This window comes from Lipophrys pholis, assembly GCF_963383615.2.
Source record: "Lipophrys pholis genome assembly, chromosome: 7".
NCBI lineage: Eukaryota > Metazoa > Chordata > Actinopteri > Blenniiformes > Blenniidae > Lipophrys > Lipophrys pholis.
The window spans coordinates 28354558-28370500 of record NC_137638.1 but is presented as its reverse complement, the minus strand read 5'-3'; the positions used below and the strand labels follow the sequence as shown (position 1 = coordinate 28370500).

Genomic DNA, 15943 nt, shown 5'->3' with positions numbered 1-15943 from the left:
TTATTTAGATTGAACCAATAAGTGAATTTTATAATCTCAGGAAAGGAAAACTTTAGCAACTTGTGTCTTGGTTGTAGCTTTACATCACAGGCAGCCATTGGCTTGACGTGTTGAGCAGATCGCTTTTGGTTCGAACCGCAAACTCGTCCAAATTGAGTTACTGTCCTTTTCCAAAACACTGTAAGAATAATTGCTGTATGTTAATCTGATTGATGAGCCTGCTGAAATTCTCCATGTAAGTGAAGAACATTTACCATTAACCAGCATGCTATCGATGCTATCAGTCATTTCATCTATTTCAACACAAAAAGTAAACAAGTCGATTCCCCAAAAATGTCGAGTTGTTCCTTCTTTAAGTAATTTGCAGAGCAAAGCGAGTGCCAGAGGAGCCGAATAAATACACAGAATAATTTGCAGCTCTACGCCTGAGCAGCGCTAAGAGCCAGAAATCTAAATTGGAAATCGTTTTAAGGTTAGGACTTTGCGTAAATCTGTTTGCAGGAATTTAATTAGGTGGAACAATACCTTTTCACTGGTTCTCGGCTGCCTCTCGCCTGAAGCCAGAAGTTTTGTCAGCGCAGCAGTAATCACTCGGTCTGTCGTTCTGTCCAGACTTCCATCAACACTGTGTGTGGCTTCTTTGTTCTTTTGCAGGCCTCTTCCTCTGTAATAAGTCCACAGTAGCCCTGGGTCAGTCTCTGGGCTTCGGTAAAAGGGAGGGTTGAAAGGTTGGGTTTCATGGGGCTCACAAGAACACTGCTGTCCAGGATGGTTGGGATTCAGAGGACCTTGTGTGTGTGTGTGTGTGTGTGTGTGTGTGTGTGCATGTATGGGGGGGTAGTTTCTTCTTGGCAGTAACAGTTACCACCCTCACCAAACATAAAATATAAAGCACTTATTGAGACATCCACAGCGGTCGCAACAGTGACGGTTCAACTACATTCTCCATGCCTAATGTCTTCATGTCCACTTCGATTTGGAATTAAGTGTGCAATTACTGTCTGTCTGCACAGGGCTGAATGCAAACAGCCTTTTCTCTTTCACAGGAGGTGGAAGAAAAAAAACAACAAAAAAACGTCCAAGCAAAAGCCACATATCCGTTTCACTTGGTGGCTCTAATAAATGTCCCGTGGTGAGCACTTGTAGTGTACTGGTCTCGAAGGTCACCCTGCAGGGCCGAGCAAAGAGCAACTGTAAATGCTAAGCTCTGTCGTCGTCTTTCACGGAGAGCAGCCATCAGTCCGTCCATAACAACTTGAACACTGCTGTGAGTCCGTAACAGGCAAAAAAGAACAACAAGAAAACGTCTTAATTGAAAACCAACCATCACATCAAATGAAAGTGGAAGGGATCTAAGACTTTCTCCGGGGGTAAATACAACATTGGGGGGCGGGGGAATACAAATTGAGCAGAGAAAGTCTTGAGAGATTGTCCTTCATTTGAAAAAACAAAAAAAAACAAAACCCCTCTGCGTCGTTCACTCCAGTTCACTTCATTTTCCATTTAATTTCCTCTCTCTTTGTCTCTCCCTCTCGTCTCCTCTCTGTCCCGCACAGAAAGCTCCGGCTATGGGGACATGATTGTCGTCGTGCGTGGAGATTAATTAGTCTTTTTATACCGCTCTCACACTCTTGGCTCACAAGTAGAAAAAAAAAAGAAAAAAAAGAAAAGGGAATACAAGCTCCCAGTTTTTAAGTGCAGTAAGCTGAAAAAGTCTCAAAGGAACAGAAAGGACAAAGAATCAGTTCAATATTTCCAGTTAGTTGCCCTCCTTTGTCATTTGTCAACTAGTTTCAGCACAGGCGCTAAAAGCCTCACTTGGTCCACTCAAGGAAAAAAGAAATGTGCCCTTCTCAAAATATATAACACCATTTGTGTGATTTCCGTGCGTGAGGCGCACTCCTCCACGTTCATCCTTTTTAAATACACAATTTACACAAGTGGCGATTGCACAGTGGAAGCAAATAAAGTCACAATCATGACTGCATGTTGCCCAAACACAATAATTACAGGAGTGCATGTTGGCGAGCACGGTGTGTGTGTGTGTGTGTGTGTGTGTGTGTGTGTATTTAACATGCTGTGTGCTATAAATGTCTACAGTGAGCCAAACAGGCATTGGCAGAGTGAGAGAGAGAGAGAACGAGAGAGAGAGAGAGCATGGGGGACTGACAGCACGTCACTGAAAGAGAGAGAGAGAGAGAGAGAGAGAGAGAGAGAGAGAGAGAGAGAGAGAGAGAGAGAGAGAGAGAGCAGGCGTCCTCAAAAGGAGGGAGGTAGGTTGGTTGTTTTGTTTATTTTCCAACTCAGGGATCGGAGACGAAGGAGGACGCCGACTACACTGACGACTCCTCGGGGTTTGCGTCGGGCAGCACGCTCCTCTGCTGCAGGGTGCGCCTCAGCTCCTCCTTGAAGGGGCTGGAGTAGTCGTTCCCGCCCATGCTGAGGCCCCCCAGCCCGCCGCCCCCAGCGCCAGCCCCGCTAGCCCTCTCCTCCCCTGCTGTGCTCAGGTTGAGGCGGATGTAGCCGTTGCTACCGGAGCCTCGGATGTTGGTGAGGCTGAGACGGCTGGGGGAGTGGATGGGCTGGCCGGGAATGGCGCTGGGCGACGCCGTGCTGCTGACGCTGTTGGGTGCCATGGCGTGGCCGGGAACGATCTTCAGCGAGCCGTCCGAGTAGTAGTAGTTGGCGCCCGTCTCCCAAAAGCGATCTTCGTCGCTGGGCATCTTGCTGGGGACGAACGTGGGCGGCTCCTTGGGGAGCGTGATGGGGTAGACCAGGGTGCTCTCCAGGGGCTTCATGTCAGCTCCCTTTCCGAGCGCCAGCTTCAGCCTCCTGCGCAGGTAGAGCGCCGCCACGAGGAGCAGCAGGCACGCCGCTCCAAGCGTGATGACCAGCACCCAGAAGAGCCCCATGCTGCTGTCTGGAGCCCGGGCCTCCATGAAGACCGGAGCGCTTGCCACCACGGCCACCTGGTAACGCTCGGTTTGAAACTTCACCCCTTGCTCCTCGGAGTAGCAGACGTAGCGGCCCGCCTGCATTTGGCCGGCTTCGGGGATGACGAGGGCTTTGAGGGTGCGGTCGAAGCGTGGCCCCCCCGCCTCCGGATCCCCCAGCTGCAGCTCGCGGTCGTTGAGGACCCAGCAAGGCTGCGCCAAGTTCGAGACGAGCTGGCAAGGCAGCACCATGTCGGACCCCACCACCACCGTTATATTCCTCAAGCGGGAGTGCTCTGCAGAGGAAGAGGAGGAGGCAGGGGGTTAAATGTCATCCATAATAAATCCGATTCACAGTCCACGCTAGCTGGTTCTCCTCTGCTTTAATTCAATTTATTCAGCTCAGTCCAAATGTATTCACCAAGTCCAGCAAGTCCACCCCCTTTATCTTGTCACTGACTTTCTCCTGCACTGTCAGTCACTTTCCACAAGGGGACACTAGTGAGGCACGCCCCCCATACTCACCGGGGCTGGGGATGGAGACCGGTTTGTCAAACTTGGCTTTTCCCCGGCTGAACCTCTCCAGCATGAGGTCCTGTGAGAGGGAGGATGTGGACCTGGAGGGGAGAGGCAAGAGAGCAAGAGAGGAGAGAGAGTTACACATCTAAATCTCGCCGACATAACACAAAGTGAGTTGAAAATAAATAAATGGCTGTCAGAGCAGGAAAGGTCAAGCAAACATCATATTCCCCAGTGCTTTACCATTAAGACAGCTGTTGGGTGTCCATTTAAATTTGTATTTGAAAGACCCTACAAAGGGACACGTGGACTTTCTGAAAATTTGACTAATTTGTGCTACATGATGATGGAAATATTGAACACAAGGGCATCAAACATAAGAGAAGTGGACAAAAAACAACACCCAGATCTGAGCTGAGATATTGTTTGTTATAAGGTGCATAATGCAAGAACTGTAGGAGACGATTTATGGACATTTCACTTTATGTTGCACCATGAAGGTTTAATTCAAATTGGCTTCATGTTGAGAATGTTGTGATTTTCAGTAGTAAATGTTTGGTTTTTCGTAAAAATACAGACATTTTTAGCATGTAGACTCTGCATCACAACAAGGAAGTTTAAATTTAAAGGTCATTATGGCACTATTTTACTGATCCAGCTCACTCAAGATGAAATACGGCTGCATGCGGCTTCTAATGACCTCCTAGTTCTGTCTCCAATAGAAATGCGCATGTAGATTCACTGACACGACTTTCAGACAACATTAGGACTGGTAGCATGTAATGTACATTTAGTGCAGATAGTTCATGAAAATGTCAAACAAATGTGGAACAGGCCTCCTCCACTTTAAAACAGTTGACCCAGAATGAGTACGTTCAGAGAACTCTAAGATCACTCAGACACGTTTGATCATGCTCGTGACCATATTTGGGGACTTCTGCATTTCTTCTTGTTTCTGTCAAACAAATAAGTGTATCTTGATCATCCTCATCCGTAACATGATTAAATGGCTGTGCTGAGGTAGTGGCTGCTGCCGGTGTGTTTTCCTTCCAGTCACTTCACTTGATGAGGCAACAAACTTCAGAAAACATAAATAAACTATGAAAAGCTGTGCTTCAGCACTGCATTGTGCACATGAAACTAGGCGCAGGTTTTCACGTCCAATGCTTTTAGGGAGTAATATTTAGGGGACGTCTAGAAATGTGTTTGATTTAAATGCTTTCAACATATTATATCATGCATGAATGGCACACTGACTGTGCAGCTGTGAATTATCTCCAGGCAGCAGTCAGACGTCTGCATAAAAGCAGCATCCTTCATGATATCGATAGCGGGCCTCATTTGTACGGAAGGAGTCCACCAGGGCGCATGTCTCACCCTCGGTGGAGGTCGATGCGGACGCAGGCCCGACCCTCGCTGTCCCAGGCGCAGTAGGGGTCCCGTGCGAGCAGGCAGTCTGGCTGAGACTGATAGCGGCTGCAGTTGGCCAAGGGCAGCTGGAGAACCTCCGAACGGGAGCCGATGTACAAATACTTCTACAAGAGGAGCAGAGGGAGAAGGAGCGAGAAGGATGAGGACAGAGAACAGAGTCAGCCGTCCATCCAGAGACAGAAACCAGGGAGACGAAAGATAAACACAGGGAGGCCTAGAGAGAGAGAGTGACTCGGTTCGGGGTTAGAAGAGATAATGGGATAATCACTCTCAATTACAATAACATTCGCCCCCCTGACCCCCTTCCAATCCAATCGGGTTTGCGTTCTTTTCAGAAAAGCTGTTATAAAATGTCTGTGTGCCGCTAAGCCAGCATTAATGAGATAAGCAGTGGGCTTTGGAGCCGGGAACACCCCGTCAAAACTGCATCGATCGGTGGACATGCCACTTTAGAGCCACCGGGACACGACCGGCGTCAGCTCGCAGGCTGGGCTGACAGGGCCGAGACGGCGGGAGAACAAAAGGGGGCACGGGTTCAATTCCCCGTTGTTGGGAAGGATTGTAATTACTGTTATTGTGGAGGGAGTTTTAGATTCATGAGGTGACAACAAAAGGGCAGGGTTGATAAAAACATCTGGTCGGAGGCACCAAGCCGAGCAAGGCCCTGAGCTGCTGACCGCCGGTCTTCTGTCAATACTTCTGTGATTGTTAGTGTCTGACAATAAAGGGCATTAACAGATCAACAGAAGACAGCAAACCGTTGCCACCGAATACCAACGAGCAAGCGATATGGCAGAATAGGGAGCGGAAAGTACCTCGAAATGACGCTCTTAAGGAACACAATGGGATGAAGCACAGCAGCCGGCTGTTACAGGCGCCGGCCAGACAGTGTCTCACAACATCAAAGGAAGTTTTTCCCATGAGGGACCATTAAGATTTCTCATCTCCTGGAAAGATTACAAAACAATTCATCTGGAGTCCACGGTGATGATAAGCATGGCGGGGCCATCATGGGAAAAAGCAGGACGCTCAAACTCAAATAATTAGGTGAAAAGAGAAGAGCCTGCTTTCGTCTTATTAAAATCACTTCTGCTTCGGTCGGTTGGATCGAATCTCGTCTGTCCGCATGTGCTTAACAAAGGTGCAGACAGCGATGACTCGACTGAAGTCACGGACATTTAATGCAGCCTTTTTTGCGCTAAATCAAACCCTACTTAGAGCAAAATTGGAGTGAAGTGCTCTAAATGGACACTGGAGTGATTCGACACACTGGAAAGCTCCAAGAAAAGTGCTTCGCTGGTGGACGGACGACTTTCGTCTTCCAAAGAGGCTGGCGAAGGGGTGCATACTATCGCTTTTAATGCTGCACTTCTTTAAAATTGATGGACTTTTGAGAAAAACGGTGAAGTGAAAATTGCGCGAGTGGACTCTGGTTTGATTCCAGGATGATAGAGCGTGTGTGATAGAAAGGACCTGCAAACTGCAGACTGCTGCCATCCAGCCAATCTTGATGCATGTTAACCCCCGAGAGAAATTCTAAAAACGAACCAGAGCTGATTCTCATGGCGTCGTCTTGGGGGAAAAAAACTAACTGATTTGTTAGGTTGAGTTTTGAAAATTCCTCCCAGCTGATGATAGCTGGGTTCACTTTTCTTACCTTGGCGTGGGAGATGGTCAGACTGTCCACGGGCTGCGGTGTGTCAAACAGCTGGATTTCCTCGATGACGTGGGCCTCGGAGCCCAGGACCACCACCCTCTGCAGCCAGCCCTCCGCTGCAGCACAAAGAGGAGAAAGGAGGAGGAATCAGTGATTTCATTTCTATTCCAGTCCCTCAGATCGTCAAGCTCAATTCAGCACAGTCCTCAGTCCCTCGAGGCATTCATAAATATTTCATGGTATCCCAACATATATTTTCAAACTGATGGCTTCAGCACAAAGTTGAATCTCGTTACAAAAAAACCCCCAATAAACACACACCTTTGACAGCCGAGCAGTTCATTTAAATACATTGAAGAGGTTTCCAATCGCCATGGGTGACGGCGCACAAGATTCGTTTGTCTTATAATGATATGCCGCGCATTCGTGACTGACTGCAAACAGTAATTACACCTGCGACTGCACGGTGCTTCACTTAAATATGAATAATGACCCCATATCCTCACCAAGGCACACCCGTGACGGCGTAGGGCTTCCTTTATAAACACACAAACTAAGGACATTTGTGTTTGGTAGATTATTTTCAGTATTTCTTCTGCTAATTTACCATTTTTAATGTTCCATTTTGAAGATACAGGCATCAGCGGCATGAGCAGAAGAGCTGGTTTGAAAAAAATCTTTTCTTCTAATGCACAAAACTGCGTTTTCTGCTGCTCGTTGTGTGCATCTTGGTGCCATATTCAATAATTACTGAATCAACTTGCTGTTTAAATGAGTGAACAACATTATCACGGATTATTAATCAAAAGTATGAGGACGATTTGGAGGAATTCTTACACACGCTCCTGTTTGTTAAATGGAAAAACAGCATGTTTGAGAAACTCTGCTGCACATCCCACAAATGCAATAATAATACAACAATAATATACTGACGTGAAAAGTGTAATAACTGCCTGTTGTATGTAGTATGAGTGTGCTTCTTATATCTGAGGATATATTTAAACTTTTACCTTTAATGTATTCCTGAGGTGGCACCTGCACAATAAAGATTATTCGGATTCTCTCTCATCCTTCTCAACTTTAAATGAAAAATAACAAGGCAATCTAACATTATAACACTTATTATTGGAAGCTGTGTTACTTTGCCCTTACTTTTTACACTCTGTATATATAACCCTTTAAGCATTGATGCAGAGACTAATTATTTTCCCCCTTAACTTTAAACACTTTCTCAACTCACAAACTTTATCACCTGACATAAACATGGCGTTTCCCTCAGTTGCTCTAAGTTCATGTTCCGCTTTGCTAAGCTTATCAGCTTGTCCAAAATTAACCTAAAGCAAAAGCACTTTCAAGGTTTCATTTTTATTATTTTTTTTCTTGCCTTGTCACAGCAGAAAAAGCACAGGTGAAACAGAACTAATAAATGTAATCGTATTTGGCGGCTCCACTGAGTCACGCCGTCGAGCCAGCGTGTGAAGAGCAAGGCCACGGAGGCTGGAGGCGGCCAAAGTGAATGCAGCTTTATTTAATTTCCTAATTAATGCCGCGCAAACTCGGGCCGTGGCAAAAAGGATCCGTCGAAGATGAGAAGGAAGTGCCCGACGCAGATATTTAAGCTTGAGGTCACAGAATGAAATAACAAATGCAGAGAGTTAGAGTGTCATTAGGTTGTCTGAAACCGTCATCAACGTCAATTTGAGAAACTTTTTACGACAGCTGGAATATGGCTGCATGGTTTGGTGCGAGGGAGATACTGAGGAAGCACAACAAAACAACTTGTTTAAACCAAAACATCCAGCTGAGTCACCGAGTCTGGATAAACACGATTTAAAGGTGAATTTGGAAGAGTGGAAAGTAAAAAAATGTTATTTCCGAAAAGTTTTGTGTTATTTTAGAATGAATAGCCGCTGCCAAGTTTGATGAACAACTGTGATCAGATTAATGTGAAAACACCATTTAATGCCACAGGAACGGCATAAAGCCTGCAATTCCAAGAGGAATTGAAAGAGATTCCACGTCAAGGTGAGACACTGTTGATGTGACTTTGCAATATTTGGGTAAAAGTCATAGAACGCGGGTGTCGGACACATTTTAGTTCAGGGGCCACAAACAGCACAATTTCATCTGGAGTTAGCTGGACCAGTAAAATAGTGCCACAATAACCCTGAAATTTAATGATAACCTTCTTCTTTGTTGAGTGTATGTGATGAAAAGGTCTATATTTTCACAAAAACCAAACAATTACTCTCAAAAATGACTGCAGTCTCAACAAAACCCCAATTTTAATAAAACCTTTTTGTGCAAAATGCAGTGAAATGTCCCAAAACCTGCAGAAAGGAACTGCTGGGTTCCCTTAGCAAAGATTACAAAGACTTAGAAGACAGGATGTTAGACTTTGTGAGTTAGTTGACGTCCCCATTTGCATTATCGACACATGAGCTTGACAATACAGCAACTATTGTATTCATGTGCTTGTACATCTTAGCATTGTGTTTTTTTATACACGTCGTGGCATGATCTCCTGTACCGGCGGTACGTTCTGAGTTGTTGTCACATTACAGTATGTTTACTTGAGTACAAAAAACCAAACTTTGATGGGAGTAAAAGTAATCAAAGTTCTCAAATTAGGGAAAAGTTAATATAGAGTATAGTTTTAACTACAAGAAGTAGTCAGCTACAAAAGTAAGAATATATTTTTAACTTTAGGGTTTTCACAATGTTTTTAGTCATACAGTCACACATCAAAGCTTTTAATATCTTAATACCTTATCATCATAACTGAACTTGGACTACAGTTTTGATTTAGAAAATAAATCCTTTTTAAATTCAAGAAAAGCAAATAACTTGGATTGACAGTATTTACACCATCATGGATGTGAATTAAAACCTATGAGACAGAAATAGGAAGTCTTGGTATTCAATGGAGCTTGAGCTCTGATAACTGGTACCGTCCAAATACAGGAGCCAGTTGCAAGAATCAAGTAGAGCATAAGTACTTAAAAAAAAACTAGTTATGTACAGTAACAAAGTACAAGTACGCCAAAGCACTTTTTGACATTGCTCCTGGGTTACAGAATCCTTAGGAGAGACAATTCTTTGCTGGTGTGTGGGGAGTTGAAGCTGGAGGAGACAGAAGAGGAGATCATGTGCTCCTCTCATGTAGGGCATTGTGAACAAGTTCAGATCCCCCGTGATGGAAGACGTTTGGGGCACAGCTGGTGGGGTGACCTTGATGATATGTGTGTGTCTCACGGCTGGAATGGAGTTACCTGCTGACATCAAGCTTTCTCCTGTGGTCCTCTCCATTAAGAAACTGTCACGGATAATATGAAAAGCTCACCCAGCAGCCAAGGGGAGATTTGGATCAGGTAGCACGCACGCGCGCACGCGCGCACGCACGCACGCACGCACGCACGCACGCACGCACGCACGCACGCACGCACGCACAGGCAGAGAAAGCAGTGGGCATATCATCACACGGTGTCAGGGACCTGTGTCGGCTAATCCCTCAATCCTAAAGCCCATTGGTTCATTTTCTGGAAACAAACTGTCCTGACAAGCAGAGGCTCCCTCTCGCTCTCTGTTTTCACATCAGCCGTCGCTCCGCTGCAGCTAATAGCTAATCAAGCCCGCAGCCCAATTGGCACCGCGAGGCGGCGTCCGCCGAAGGCCCCTGTTGAGTTTGTGCTGCGGAGCACGACAAGCGGGGATGACGGCGCTTGGCTCCGGGAGCGTGCAAATCTCACCATGCATGCGTGTGTGTGTGTGTGTGTGTGTGTGTGTGTGTGTGTGTGTTGGCGTGTCCACGTGTGTGTCGGGATCGGCCTCGCCGTCCGCCAGCAGAGAAAGCCTCGAGTCTGCCGTTGTCACGCTGTCGCTGCTGCCCGAGTCACTACGGCAGTGATGGGAATGGTAAGTAGCCGAGTCTCTCTTCATTCATGAGATGGACCGCATTCAAATTCCCGTTCCCTGGAATCCAGTCTCAGATCGGTGTTTTTCAGGATTAAGACTCGGGGAGGGGGAGCCGCTTTCTGCTGCGAGCCAAAAGCAGGACACCTGCACACGGTGCCCGACGGCCATCGACTGGAGATGTTAATTAAGTCTTGCATACGTGGACGTTTCCTTTGATGCATGAAGATTGATCTCAGCATGCAAATCAAGCTGTTAATTGAAACCCAGCTGAAGTGTGGCCAGATGGCATGTTGTTTTTGTGCCACCGTGCCTAATGCCAGTACCTGCTCCTGTCTGCTGCCGTGGCCTGTAGGCTCCCATCTCTTCAGTAAACACTGTGAGCGACCACTTTGAAAAGAGCAACGTGCACAAAAACTGTGCAGACGGGCTGGATGTCCACTGCCCCCTCACCAACAGGAACATAAGATATTATATAAGTCTCTGGGAGCTGGAATGCATTCGCTTAAGAAAGGGTCCTCATCTGAATTAATGAGAAAAGGTCTTTTTTATTTTTTCCCCATTTGGTGAATTTATTTTCAGACAAAACAAAATAAATATATACAACTCTGGGATATGAGATTCAGCTTTAAGGCCTAATTTATGCTGATATAATCTCTGTTTTGTTCTTTTTGACCTGATTCTATTTGACAAGCAAAAAAACCCCTCCTGTGTGTGCAGGTGAAAATAGAGTCAACACTTAAAATATAAAAACATGTGAACGACTTATGTGTCTTATAGGAGCTGCAGCGTCAGGGGAAACATTTGAAAAGAAGAGCGACAATCATCCGTGTCTGTGTTAATTCTTGAAGGTGGAATTAGTAGAAACTGTAAACAATATAATAAACTAACATCTTAGAATAAAAACTGTAAACAGTTTCACTTTAGTGACCACAAACTAACTAATTCACTTTAATAATATTAATAACTACTGCACTTTATTCCAATATGTTTTACATAATGTACATTTTATCTTTTCAAATTCGTCCATAGCAATGTGCGTTTGATCATTTCCACAGTTCTGCACTGTTAAATGTGTTGGTTTGTAAATCTGAAGATGTGACGTGTGCCGCAGGGCTGGTGACCAGGTCACCCTTGTAAGAGAGATCTCCATCTCCATGGGGTTTTTTCATCATGGTTAAATAATAGATTTAATAAAACCACTTTAAAATCCAACCGATTAGTTAATGAAAACAGCTATTTATCAACTCTGTAAGTGATTAAACTCTCCGGTAAACAATAAGGGATAAAAGCTGCGTGATTATGTTTTGCAGAGTAATCGATGAGAGTCTCAGAAAAATGAAATCTCATGAGAGACTGAAAGGAATTAAGTGTAAAATGTCTTAATGAATTAACAGACGTGAAGCAATTCCAAGCAGTTGGAGCAGAGGTGTCAAACTTGAGGCCCGTGGGACAAACTCGGCCCGCAAGAGGCTCCAATCCGGCCGAGCCGCCAACAACCAAACAAATTTCTTAAGGGTAGCGGAACACAACGCTGAGACATACACACCGCTGACGCTGCCATGAAAGATACCGAACGAGCCTCAACGCCATGATGTCAGGGTGAGTTCGTAAAATCACCCTGAATGGTTTTACACAAGTTTAATTATAAATGGCTTCATTTTGAGATTTTGGTAAACATTTTCATCGGGTGTACTCTGCATGATCACAGAGAAAAACTCTAAAGTTTAAATTTAGAGGTTAATAGTAAATACTCTAAACCCTTTAATATTTTGTACAGCAGGTCATTGCAAGCATAGAGTTTTTAATCTCATTAATCTCATCCTGCCACATCCAGGATTTGACCTCAACACTCCAGGCCCAGCCGTCAGCCACTGAGCTGCTACTTCTTAATGCACTTATAATGTGTATGAAATGACAATACAGTTAAAAAAAACAAAAAAAAACTATCATGAACTCCAGAAGTTAAACTTCCACAAAAGGCACCAATATAATGACAGAAAAGAGGAAAAACTCTGAGTTTGACTTTGTCTTTCCTGACGTTATTTAGTTCTTTGGCTCAAAGCAGCAGTGTTTTTGCCAACAGCAGCAATCCGTACCTGTGCCGATGAAGAACATGTTGTACGCCCGCTGGTCCAGGGCGCTGACCCGATCCACCGCCAGCCTTGTGAAGTTGACACCTTTGGCGAGCAGCAGGGGGCGAGCCAGAGCTTTGTCCTCCATCAGCGGGTGCTTCTTGGCGAAGTTGAGCGTGGCGTCGGGCAGCTGCAGCGAGCTGTTGTAGCCGTTCTCCCTGTCGGATTTAGTTATACACTACAGTACGGAGAAGAGGACGGGGGGACGGGGAGACGGGGAGACGGGGAGACGGGGAGATGGGGAGGGAAATGAAGCAAGGAGAGGACGAGGAGGAGCAGGGGAGAGCCAGGAAGGAGAAAAGAGAAGAGAGGGTGGAAACTTCTTAGCTGCAGCTGGCAAACGCTGGCATGGTTGGCTGGCTCCAACATGACTTCCCTCGCTTCCCTCCTCTCCCTTTTATTTTTTTTGGGGGGGGTTTCAGTCTTTCTCCCACCTCCGCCTGCCGTCACACTCCTTCCCCTGCTGCCTTTTCTCTCTTCCTGAATCATTTCATCCTCAGCTTCTCGTCCGGTGCCAGATTTGACTGTTTGCACCACCACGCTACTCCACACCACCGCTTTCTCCTTGTTTTGCCCTCATCCCATCCAATCGTCTCTCCACCCCACCGTGTCCCTCTTATCCCAGCGTGAGCATTCACTAATGGCTGTCAAAGTGAGGGGTGGGCCCACCAGAGAGCATCAAAGAGGGAGAAATCTGGGTGTTTGGGGAACATTTTTCCCTTGAATTTCTGATAAAAACCATTAAAATGCGTCTTGTTTTCTACAGTTTAGTTATAATCCTTCTTACTGCCTGGATCTCAGTACCTGCTAATATTACTGTTTTATATTTCCTCCAACACGTTGAGAGCCCCCTCCGTTAATCGATGAAAAAAGCTGCTCGATGATGCAGTAAATCACAATAAATCACTCAGGACACTGAGAGCTTTCTTACCGATCCAGGCCGCGGGCTGGGGACGGTGCCGGTGTAGCGTCCCCACCTCTGGGACGCCTCTCTGTACTCCTTATAGGAGCCCTCAAACACCTTCTTCACATCCCCGACCTGGTACTGGCAGACAGCCGACACGTCCACGTCGCCCCTGAAACATGGCAGCGGAGCGGGGGTTCAGCGGCGTGTGGCGGTATTAGCCGGGGAGATGAATTACCTGTCACTCAAAGCGCGCGAGATACACTAAACAGGATGGAGTGTGCGAAATAAAGCTAAATACAAATATCACTCACATGTCAGGTCTGTGCAGCCTCACCTGGAGACGAACGTGTTTACAGGTCGGCGACAATGTGAAAGTCAGCTTTTAAACCAGGGGTGTCAAATGTACGGCCCGCGGGCCAGAACCGGCCCCCAGAGAGTCCCAAAGAAATGATGAGGCTCACTGCAATATGATGAATTCACCACCAGGGGCGCCCTTTCGTCTGCATTACATGGTGATTCAGTTCAGGTCATCAGGATTACTACATAGATGTAAAAATGTATTTTGATTTATGATGTTTTCTAGAGTTTGACGTTATTCTGATTATAATATGAACTAGGCGACTATATTTTTGAGTTCCAGCTACGAGTGGCCAAATGTTTCATACCTTAGAAGAAATAAATAGTCTAATCCATTATGATCTGTAAACTTTTAAGCATTTGGAGAACTGAGACATAATATTGTTAAAATTGGTGTTATTTTATTCATGTTTCATATTTGCCATGTTTTGTTCAATGATAGATCATTAATGTGAACTTCTGAATGATATAATTATTATTTAGCTGCAGAAAAACAAAGACTGAATTTGGCCCTTTATAGATTATAATGTCATTGTTTAGCGGTCCGGCCAACTTGACATCAAATTGTGCTCAATGTGGCTCCTGAAGTCAAGTAAATAAACCCTGTAAACATTTTGCAGTATATAAATAATAGCTGGTTGACTAGGCAGGCTACAACCGCCAGATGAGCTGACACACTCCGTACCTCCTGCAGACGTACACATAGACGTCCACCTAACAGGGAAATAAATCAGTTGGTTGCTACGACTCAGGAAATGCATTTCATTTTCAGGTCGGAGGTGTAAGGAATCTTAGATTTTATTATTTCACCACAATTTCAGCCCCCATGCGGGACTGAAATTGACTATTGATGTATGATACGAACACATGAAATCAAACCCGTGCTGTCTCACAACAATATTTGATTACCGCGCTTCCTCCCATAAATAAAGGCTTGGTGTCGTTCGAGAACAAGACAAACTTCCACTTTGCAGTAACCGCTGTTATTTGTCCAAACATTCATTGAGGTGACTCTAAATTTAGCTCCAAATAAATTGCGCGCTGCCCTTGTGCTTTTCGAGGACCGTAAACAAGAAATTCTGCAACATGTGATTGGCCTGCGGAAGGAGTCTGGAACATTACAGTTAATGTGCAACAGGGCAGCAGGTTTCATGAGGTGAACTTCATCACAAGGGGACAGGCACTGACGTCTTAGCAAGTTTAAAAGCAAGCCCAGTCAGTCACATTGTGGCTCGCTCCCCGAGTCAGCATTTACATAATGTCCAATTATCTTAATGTTATCTCCGCCGAAGTCGGGGGGGGGTTAAGGAATCCCCAGCGAGCCACACAGAGAAAAGGGATTAGAATTGTTCTTTTTTCCTCTCAGCGGCAGTAGGAACTCTGAATGAAGAAACAAAGCCAGGAGTTCAAAGCTGCTCCGGTTTGTGATACGATATCTCATTGAGGAACACAAAAGACTTGCATCAAAGGGCACCGCCTGGAGACACAGCGCGTCTCCAACAACCCTCCTGCCCTCGCCGCTCTTTCTGCCACGATAAGTAACTCATTACAGTTACACAGCGGTCCGACGAATACCGGTCTGTCGTCTGCGAATAACGCCGCGCCGACTTATCGGCACTTAATGGCTTTTGTCACAACCCGGCTAATTACGGGTTTGTAGTTTAATCATCACGCTCATAATTGGTTTTCTGTGTCGTTCCTCCAGATGAAAAAGCATCAGAAACCTTTGATATGATCTGAAGTCGTCCAGCATCGGGCCAAAACAACAGTTTGTTTTCCGGAGTCTCTTTCCTGCAGAGTTGGCAACACTTTTTTTATGAGCTCCACTCAAGTGTAGGTACTCGTGGAAAAACAGACTTCAAAAGAAAAGCAACAATTCAACTTCTTCATTTAGGTAAAATTCAGAAATACTTGTTCTGAAATGAAAAAGTAAAACTACATTTTTTGCGTTATTTATATAAAATGTATTTTTCTAAAGCATCTTCAACCTGTTTTTAGGCGGTGGGCTGGTTATAGGCTCACACGCATTAGAAGTTGAGTCATCAATAGCGACTTTCAATATCAATAGTTTAATGAGTGAATTGTTGTTCTT

The 15943-nt window shown here is 45.3% G+C and overlaps 1 protein-coding gene across 2 annotated transcripts in view; it reads right to left on the bottom strand.

Annotated features, from left to right (window-relative positions):
* Positions 1-2267: 2267 nt before the first annotated feature.
* sema4c (sema domain, immunoglobulin domain (Ig), transmembrane domain (TM) and short cytoplasmic domain, (semaphorin) 4C) overlaps positions 2268-15943 on the bottom strand; it is a 111268-nt gene continuing 97592 nt past the window's right edge. For both annotated transcript variants that reach the window (XM_080467406.1, XM_080467407.1), the window contains 6 exons: positions 13519-13663; positions 12552-12765; positions 6541-6656; positions 4830-4987; positions 3459-3550; positions 2268-3229 (listed from right to left, as the gene is read on the bottom strand). In XM_080467406.1, coding sequence (XP_080323532.1) covers positions 2334-3229; positions 3459-3550; positions 4830-4987; positions 6541-6656; positions 12552-12765; positions 13519-13663 — 1621 coding nt within the window. In that variant the 3' untranslated portion in view covers positions 2268-2333. The remainder of the gene's footprint in view (positions 3230-3458; positions 3551-4829; positions 4988-6540; positions 6657-12551; positions 12766-13518; positions 13664-15943) is intronic.